Here is a 9317-nt window from a genome sequence, read left to right on the forward strand (position 1 = left end):
TGACAAGATGTATATAGAGATTTACAAAGATTTTTATATTAATTTAATAAAACAAATTCTTAAATAGAACAAAATAAACACCTAATGAGCCACTTATATAAAGAATGCCTGTGCCCTTCGGCTCTGTTCTTACCTTGGGCCCTCTCACCTGCCAAAGTCTACAAAGCTCCAAATTGAATGGCCACCCACAGCCCCCAGAGCTGTAAACTCCAGAGCCCGCTGTCCGTGGAATGCCGGGTCTGCAGAGGCCACCACTGCTTGCTCATCCAGACCCCAGCTGAGGCTCAGGCCCCAGGAAGGTAGCTTTGCCCTTTTGTTCAGCCAAGAAAGACACAACCCTCTTTCCTCCCCAAGGAGAGACGCTCCCTCATGACTGTCTTTTGTTGGCACAATTCCGACAGACAACTGCCTGGCCACTCGTGTGGCCCCCTTGTGGCCCTCTCTGGAAGAACATTCAGATCACTGCTCCGTGGCAACCAGGGCCATCCCTTCTTCCAACTCCACCCTAAAGAGAACTCCTGAATGAATGGGGCAGCCTTTGGGCTTTGAGCCACCAGGACCCTGCCCACACGTCCTTCAAGTAGCTGGGGTAAGGCCTAGACCCCATCACCGGGGCCAGGAAGAGAGCCGAGGGTACAGGCTTTCGTCATTCCATGGCCTCCTAGAGAAGATCCGACTGAAAAGAATAGACCGAGACCCCTCTTTAAGAAAAGGAAGATTTAGAGACGATGGAGAGGTGAAGCACAGCACAAGCCCAGCTGGGCGAGGGGCCCCTGGGGGGACAGCTCGATCCAGAGGCTCCAGGAGGCTTGGAGCCAGCCCCCCCGGGTGGGGGCAGTTCTGTCAAGCACGGCACATGGACTCGGAGGTGAGAAGAGAAGCAGAGGAGAGGCAGGGGTAGAGGACGGGAGAGGTGGGGCTCCCTCCTGCTCTACAGCCCAGTCACAGCCACCCCCTTAGGGGTTCACATCAACCGAGGAGGAAATGTGTACATGGTGTTTTTAAGAACATGAACATCACTGTCTGCCACAGCTGTAGCCATGCCCCAGGGGCCCCGGGCATCCCCCGGCAAACCCCAGGAGTGGGGGCAGGACATGCGCCCCCAGCCTGGCCCCTCCCTCCTCTGAACACTTTCATGCAAACACACAATGGAGGAGTGAGTGCTCCCAGGAGCCCTCCAGGCTTTGGAGCTCTGCTGGAAGCCTCGCCCACGCTGGGGCACGGAGGCTTTGTCCCCAGAAGCAGCCAGGGGACACATGCCACCACTGGGCACGATCTGGGTCACTGTTCCTCCGGCTCCACCTCATCCTCGTCTAAGGACACCACCCCAGAAGAAGCTACGTCAGAGGCTTGCCGCTGCTGTTCCCAGCTGCTCGCTGGTGGCAGGCAGAGCGGCTGGCAGTCCTTGCAGGGGGCTGGCTCCTCCTCAGCAGGAGAAAGGCAAGACTCTGTGAGGGGCGAATTGTAGAGCGAGTCCTGGGCCTCCAGTGGGCCCAGGCTGCGGAAGGCACTTTCCCGGCTGGGGGGCAGTTTGGCGAGGAGCAGCTCATCGCCCAGCAGCTGGGAAGCCAGGCGGGCTGGGGAGCCCAACAACCCGTCCTCCAGGCTGCACAGACTAGAGCACAGGGTCTCTGGGGACACGGTCTGCGAGCAGTCGCTCTCAGGTTCCACGGAGCCCTGGCGCACAGGCCGGGAGAATCTGTGGCCAGTGAAGAGGTCCTGGAGGTGGGGCCCCAGGGGCAGCTGCCCAGCCAGGTCTGCAGGAGGAGAGAAAGAAGACAGCCCTGCTAGCCCCATTTCAATTGCCCCACCTAGAAGCCACATCCTCCCGGGTCCCAGCCTCACAGGAGCTGAGTAACTTGGAACAAGTTGCTTAACCTCTCAGTGCCTTAGTTTCCTTAATGGTGAACTGGAGGTTTTAACTTTATGGGATTTCTGAGAGAACAACAGACTCTGGAACATGGTGAGAGTCATGGTGGTCATACCGTACAGGGTGCAGGTGGCTCACTGGACAAGGGGCGCCCGTCCAAGGCTGAACTCAGCCCACAGTCCCCGCCAAGCAACACGCCCTAGCACGGGGCTATCCCCACCAGAAAAGGCGTCCCTTTTTCTAACTTCCACAGATTCCACAGGGGCTAGTAGTGGCCTTGGATAAATGTTGGTCGTTATCATTATACCAGGGGTCAAAACAAGCCTGGAACTCAAACAAAAACACTTGTGGTTCAGGCATCCTAATCAGTCCCCTTAAGACCACAGCAGCAGTCCCCAATCTGCTCTAATGTACTGCCCACCCTAGAGAACTTGTTAATTAGCTGGAGGGGATGGGCCACTGGGTAGAGGCAATCTTCAAAGGCAAAGAGGTGGGGGGATGGTGGCCTGTGAGGTTTCAGCCTAGAAGCTACAGAGAAAGTCAGCCACGTGATTTAGAGACTGGAAGATGAAAGGAGGGCCTTTGCACAGCTGCACAGCCCCTGCAGGGTCCCCTCTGCAAGACCGGGCCCAGGGAAAGATCCACAGGCAGGCCTCGGCTGGAGGGCAAGGATCCCGAGCTGGAGCCAGAGGCCCTGTGGGTGGTCCCGGCCCAGCAAGCCTTCCTGTTTTCCTGGGGCCCCAGTCCTGCAGGGAGCTGTGCTGCTGCACTGCAGCTCCTCTGAGCTGCTACAGACAGCCAGAAGGCTGCCTTGAAAGGGCAAGGCAGGACACAGCAGACCCTCAGAGATCAGCTGCACAGAATGCATCGGTGAGGTCTCTGGGCTTTTTGTTTGTTTGAAGGGCTTCCCTGGTGGCTCTGCTGGTAAAGAATCTGCCTGCAATGTGGGAGACCTGGGTTCAATCCCTGGAATGGGAAGATCCCCTGGAGAAGGGAAAGGCTACCCACTCTAGTATTCTGGCCTGGAGAATTCCATGGACTATATAGTCCATGGGGTCGCGAAGAGTCGGACATGACTGAGTGACTTTCACTTGAAGAACTGCGAAGCCCAACTGCACAGACAGGCAAAGAAGGCTCAGCATCTATGGAGAAGGAAGCACTCCTGTTTCTAACTGCTGACTGCCCACTCACCAGCGGTAGCCAGCTGTCCTGCCCTTGGAATGTCAAGGACTGTGTGGACAGTGTCTTTCTCCTCTGCCCTTCTGCAGGCTGAGGACATTTTGGGTCTCCCTTTCCAAAACAAAGGCTGAGCTCTGAATCACAAGGCCTGTCAGGCAGTTCCACCTCTGCTGGAAGCACTGGTATGGGATATCTCTCTCACCTGAGTCAGTTCCCCCAGCAAAGTCTTCATCATAGGATTCATCAGTGGAGTCCTCGCCATCCACCGAAGACCATGCCCGGAGCTTGGCTTCTGCAATGGCGAATTGCTCAGCCACTCCTGACAGGAAGGACAGGGTTTGTTTAGCAGAGGTGAGCTAAGATGAGGGCTCAGCTTAGACACAGGAGAGGGAAGACACAGCGGTATAGAAAGACTCCAACCCCCATATCAGGCCCGAGGAGATGAACATGAGCATCCCTATGATAAACCCTTTCAGTACCCACCTGCTGCAAAGCGAGCCTCCTGTTCACCCTCACTGAGGTCTGAATAGGAGGAAAAGGCTGATTCCAGGGCAGCAGGCGAGTCACTTGGCTTGCTCCAACCCTTCCACTCAATGAGGTGAGCCACTCGGCCCTGGGCCATGGCAGTGGGCTTGGTCACGTGGTCCTTCACCACCTGGGAAATACCTGGAAGGGGGTGCAGAATGAGGAAAGCCGGTAAGGACACAGACCAGGGAGCGTCTGGGACGAGAGGGGAGGGGTGATGGTAGTTACGACTCCACAGGTGTCTGTGGCTAGGAGGAGGGAGCTGGGATTCATCTGAGAAAGAGAGGAAAGAGGTAGCCCAGCAAAAGCTCACAGGATACAGTCCCCAAGGGCATGTGCAAAAGGGCAAAGGGGGTGCATACCATGCAGTGAGGATCTGGCCAGCGCAGCAATCTCCTGGATAGTGAGGGCTCTCCGGGACTTGGGCAGCATTGCGATTGTGTCTCCAACATTCACCTTGGGTGACAGCATCAGAGGGTGAGTGCCCCTCTGACAGCAGTGTCCCCCCACAGGCCCGTACTCCACCCAAGGCATCAAGGAGATGTGGGAGCTGGGAAGAGATGCCAGAGCATCTCTGATGTCCCAGTGGCTGATGGGATATGTCAGAAAGTAAGAGACCATGATCTGCAAACTGTGTCCACCCAGGAAACAACATAGATGTGAACAGGTCCAAGGGAGTAGAACTGCAGCTAACCCGCCACATCCTGGCTTGCAGGGAGGGAAGCAGGTTGACAAGTAAATGGAGTGGGGCCTTTGAGAATAGCAAAGAGGGGAGGCCAAATGCACGGCAAATGGGACTTCCTCCAGGTCCTCTCCCCCTTGCCTCTTCAGATCCCTCATTCTAGCTGTTTCTCGACCCTACAAGGGCCACAAGCTCAGTATGATCAAAACCAAGCCCAACACCTTCTCCTCATATCTGGCCCTGCTACCAGACTTCCTGACTTCACTTCACCCCACCATTCTCCCATTCCACTTGGCTCCAAAGTTCAGCATTACCATCAGCTCCCCTAAGCCTGCTTACCCAGATCTGTTATTAACACCTAATGACTCCTCCAAACTGCCTTCTCTACTACTGTCATCCTTTCTTCTCCTACTGCCACAGCCCTTTCTCAAGGGTAAGCCCTCAGTGACCCCTGCTCAGACTGGTGCAAGTGGTGGTCCCCCAAGTTCCAATTCCACACTGTTTTCTCAGCCCAGAATGTTGTGTATGTAAGTGTTCCCCACCCCGCTTCCCATGACTGATTCTTTCTCATCTTTAGTGTCTTGGCTGAACTATCACTCTCTCAGAGAGCCTTCCTGGCCACCCTAGCAGTAGTCCAGGCTCCCTCTGTAGTCTATAGCAAGTTGCCGTCCTCTATCAACAGACCCTGTGTGTGTCATTATGGTCCATTTCCTGCATTTCCTTACTTCTTGTTGTTTTTAGCTCTATGAGGAATTTGGTCTCTCTTGGTCACTGCTGCACCCACCAGTGTTTAACACAGTGCCTGGTACAGAGTAGCTCTGAAAATACATAGGCTGAATGAATTAGGCAAACTATAAAAATAAGTAATTTTCCTGGAGTGCAACCAGTCACAACATGTCCCTATTTAAAATCTTTCCTGGGTTCTTTCAATGCCCAATGAAGTGGAAGCTGCACGGTCAGGCACTGAAGGAATCCATTCTGTGAGGCCCTAGGCTCCTTCCAGGCCTGCTTGGAATCCAGCAGTGATTTCCTCTGCCCAGTGAAAACCCACCTTTCCACCTTCCCTCCAGGCAAAGGAACGCAGCTTTCCCCTAGGCTAAGAATGCCATCCTTGCCTGACAAAACGCTCCCTATCATTTAAGGCCTGATTCTCAAGTGCAACCACCTTCTAATTATGTTTTCAGTCCACAGTTTCTGTCTTCTTGTATGCCTGCACCCCCAGCTCAGCAATGTCCTTGCACCTTTCCTGAGGGATTTTGGGGTGGCAAAGCCTCAGTCTGATTCACCTGGGTTCCTACCTCCACCCTACACCTGGCTCAGTGCTCCTTGGCAGCCCTGGGAAACGTCTCCCTCAATGAATGAATGAAGTCGGAGGCACACGCCCCCATCCCCGGCACTGCTGACCTCTCCTTCAACACGTTCCCACCCCTCAGAAGAGGGACTCCACCTGCCCCCTTGACCTCAGGCCCACCCTGTCCCTTCAATACCTGGCCGACAGGGCCCCCAGGGTGGTGGCGGCAGCTTCAGGCCCAGCCTGGGGGGAGGAGCACCTGGTGGGTGTTCCCTGGTTCGCTCTCCCTCCCTCCCATCACTCCCCCAGCCATCACCATCCTTGCCTGCGCTCGCGCAGCTGCGGCCCAGGCCCAGAGAAAAAGGTGTATGTCTCCCTGGCAACCCATCACCATGCAACAGGGTCTCCCGGGATACGGCCCGGGATGCGCTGACGTCAGGGCCCAAGGCGCAAGCAAGCCCGCCCGCTGGCACAGTGCCGAGCAGAGCAGACCGGCGCGCGGGGGCGGCCTTGTGGCCCCGGCGGCCGGATAGCGCCTCCGCTTGCAGGAAAAGGGATCCAGAAGCAAGGCTGGCTGGCGAAGCGGGGGTGGGGCACACAGATCCCCTTCACGTGGATGCAGGGGGCCCCCTTCCCCCCACCAACACCAGGGGCCCAGCACCTCTGGCAAGTCCTGGCTGTCCACTGAGGAAGGGCGGGAGGATCGGCTCCAGCCTCGGAGAGTCCGAGCAGATCCCAAGGAAGACAGAGAGAGGCCTCGAGGAAGTTCGATCCACTCCACAGCCCACGCGGGGTCCGAAGCCACTGAGGGGTGGGGGAAAGGCTTTAGCTGGGCTCCTACTTCTGCCAAGATCCCCACTTTCATCCGGTGTTGCCCTTATCATTTCTCCATACCCATCCCCCAGTCCCTAGAACCTAAGCATCCACCTGGTGCTCTCCACAAGCCTGAAAGCCGCTATCCTCACAGCCCTGACCTTCAGGGGCCATTTTGTGGCAGACACTCCCCACCATCTTCCTCAAGATATATTCTGCCATCAAAACCCTAAGTATGAAACCTAAACCTTGATAAATTCCAAACCTCAGGTTTCTCAGGCTACTCATTCCTATTGGAAAACCCACCACATTCTTCCACCAACATCACCCCCTCTCCCCACCACCAACCTGGACCCTTTACAAGCTTGCTATGGTTCTTTCCTCTGGCCAGCCTCAGCTTGTGCGCAGCTCTTTACTCTTCTTTTCTGACAAACCTGTGATTTTCTTCTGACTTTCGTCCCAGTCCCCTAAGGCTTTTTCCTGATGCCCTGTCTGGCCCCAGCCTGTCCGCTCCTATCTCAGCCTGGTTCCCAATAGCGACCCAGAGTAATTTTCCTCTTGCCGCCTGAGTATCCTACTCCTCAGCATCCCATCACCTCCCAAATCACATCTACGTCCCTGGCCTCACCTCTTCGACTTGTCTGACAAGTCCATCGTCCTCCAGGCCCTTCGCGCTGCCACAGAAACATTTTGCCTAGCACAGAAATCATAGGCATGCTGGCTGTGCTGATGCGGAGAACCAAAAGCCCAGAACCGCTCCAGGCTCAGCTCCCAGTTCTATTCCTATTTTGGCTCCGGATGCTGAGCCAGTCCCCTCCCCACTTGGAACCTGTGCCTAGTCACAGAAGGAGAACACTTCTGCCTCATGGCTTTGAGGAGGTGGGAGTGTCTGGGCCCAGCTGAGCTCTCTGGAGCTCAGGAGCTGAGGCCCATCCCCTAGACAGTGCCAACAGGCAATTGTACATCACAACTGACCTTTAGCTGGAGCAGCCGTCTCTGTCCCTGAGCCTCAGCCAGCTGGTGGTCCCCAGAAACGCTACCAACCGGAAGGAAGACACAAGGTTACAGGCCATCCCTGGCCCCCAGCTGGTACCTAATCAGGGCTCTCGAGGCCAGTCATGAGGTCAGCCAAACTCTCCTGACTACAGGAGGGAGTGACTTCCTGAACTCCAAGCCTTAGCAGGGCCAGAGGGATCAGAGCAGCCTGCTGCTTCTCAGCTTCAAAAGTCATGAGATTAGTTTAAGACTACAAATCCTAGAATTCCTCATGGGAACCCCAGTCAAATACATATCTTAGCTAGAGTCTTAGTCCCAAAGAACCTCAAGTAACACCCACACCAAGGCCTCTGTGCCTGACCACCTGCCCTAAAAGCCCAGGACTCATTCCAAACCCAGCCCTAAACACATCACAAGTTACTGCCTGGCTTTAGGCCTGGGGAAATCCATGACACGGGAGTAAAGTAGGGTGGCCTACCTCAGACACCAAACTAAGGCCAGGCCCCAGTGTGCACCACAATCTATGGGAACCAAGGCCCAGGCAGTGGTTGGCAGTTTTGGAAAGGATACCTCAACAGCTTCCTTCTGGGCTCCTGTTTCCCTCCACAGGGCAGAGTGAGTTCTGTTTTTGTTGGGAGTGGGGTCAGGGGACGAAAGCAGTTTTTTACTGATGAGAGGTGATCAGGTGCTCACAGGTGCCCCCAAATGGGGCTGCAGTCCCCTTCATCAACCTGAGGACTCTGAAGGGGGTAGTAAGTTTGGTCAAAAACTCCATGGTAGGATGCTTGGCCATCGTCTGCAGGCTACCTCCTGAAGGGGGTTGGGACACAGCTAGGAGAAGACTGGTTCCCAGCATAGGGCCACTCCCAGGACAGTGAGAGGAGAGGTGTAGGCAGAAGGGGAGGTGACTGTGAGTGGGCATGCAAGGTCAGTCGCCACGGGCTGGAGAGGGTTGAGTAGCCCTTCTCTAGGCTGTGCGCCTCCTGCCACCCTCAGCGGTGGGGATGCAAGCGGAAAGACCACGAGTCCACCCTGCAGAGCCCAGAGGCAGTAGCAGGCCTTAGGAGCGAGCCTGAGTGGGTTTACCCCGCTCCCGGCTCGGCCCGCTCCTTCCTCTCGCCGGGCCCGCCTCCCCAGTGCAGGCTCCTCCCTCTCCCAACACCGGCCCCCTCCTCAAGGTCCCCACCCGCCCGCGGCGGCCCGCGCACCGGGTAACCTCAGCCCGATTCCCCAACCCGGGCCCGGTCTCCGCCTCTTACCCTGACTCGGCGGGCTCCGGGAGCCGATACAGCCCATGACCGGGCACCCAGCCACGCTAGCCGGCGCTCGGGGTCCGGGCCATCGCCCTACAGAGGGTCGGGCCGCGACCGCCACCGGGGAGGGGAGAGCCCGTTGAGAAGGGAGGGGGGTGGGAGCCGCGCGTTCTCCAACGCTCCCGGGAGAGGGAACCGGACTGGTGACGTAAGCTCGGGGGCGTGGCCACCGCGTCACCACCCAAGGCGGGCGGGGCGAAGCCGACGTCACAGCCACGTAGAGGCGGCCTGGGGCCGAGTCAGAAAAGGTTCCTCCTGTGTGCCCAGACCCAAGGCACCAAGGGTGGGGAGCGGCGGGACGGCTCACGCTCACTCACTGGGCCGGGGCTGGTCATACTGCATAGGGGCAGAAGACATTCTTTGCATCCTGGGCTCTCGTGTCACAGATGAGACCTCAAAGCCGTAGCAAGTTCCAACTTCAAAATAGCCTGAAACCCCGGGGTCTTCACATACAGGGGTCTTGCAGCACATTGCCACAGATCAAGACCAGCAAGCGTGTCCTATTAAGTACCCCGTAGCTATGTCCCATTTTCCCCTCCTAATTTACAGGGAGCTGCAGCATGTCCATTTTTGAGGACCAACCATTCAAGACAGACTCCCTAACCCTCCAGATCACGGACCGGGGAAGAGGAAAGAGGGGTGCCCAGT

General features: G+C 56.6%; 1 protein-coding gene across 4 annotated transcripts; it reads right to left on the reverse strand.

Annotated features, from left to right (window-relative positions):
* Window positions 1-14: 14 nt before the first annotated feature.
* Window positions 15-9279, reverse strand: FAM131A (family with sequence similarity 131 member A). Of its 4 annotated transcripts, XM_055409076.2 has the most exons (8): window positions 8616-9279; window positions 7336-7396; window positions 6989-7054; window positions 6209-6351; window positions 3937-4030; window positions 3533-3715; window positions 3252-3368; window positions 15-1757 (listed from the first exon to the last, which is right to left on the reverse strand). In XM_055409076.2, the coding sequence occupies exons 3-8, from the start codon at window positions 7047-7049 to the stop codon at window positions 1282-1284; spliced, it is 1074 nt and encodes a 357-aa protein (XP_055265051.1). In that variant the 5' UTR covers window positions 7050-7054; window positions 7336-7396; window positions 8616-9279; the 3' UTR covers window positions 15-1281. The 4 variants fall into 4 exon arrangements, with proteins under 4 accessions (XP_055265051.1, XP_088694702.1, XP_055265060.1 ...); XM_088838576.1 differs by lacking the exon at window positions 6989-7054; XM_055409085.2 differs by lacking the exons at window positions 6989-7054; window positions 7336-7396.
* Window positions 9280-9317: the final 38 nt, after the last annotated feature.

Source organism: Moschus berezovskii, chromosome 1 (genome assembly GCF_049115385.1).
Source record: "Moschus berezovskii isolate FMDL1 chromosome 1, NW_MosBer_1.0, whole genome shotgun sequence".
Taxonomy (NCBI): Eukaryota; Metazoa; Chordata; class Mammalia; order Artiodactyla; family Moschidae; genus Moschus; species Moschus berezovskii.

What these genes read in the sequence shown, in the direction of transcription:
- FAM131A (XM_055409065.2), bottom strand. Translation starts at nt 7,076, where the DNA reads ATGCCTATGATTTCTGTGCTAGGCAAAATGTTTCTGTGGCAGCGCGAA. An exon ending in TTGTCAGACAAGTCGAAGAG is followed by an intron (nt 6,352 to 6,988) that starts GTGAGGCCAGGG and finishes CCCACCCCTCAG; the next exon opens with TGGCTTCGGACCCCGCGTGG. An exon ending in GGAGGCTCGCTTTGCAGCAG is followed by an intron (nt 3,369 to 3,532) that starts GTGGGTACTGAA and finishes CCTTCCTGTCAG; the next exon opens with GAGTGGCTGAGCAATTCGCC.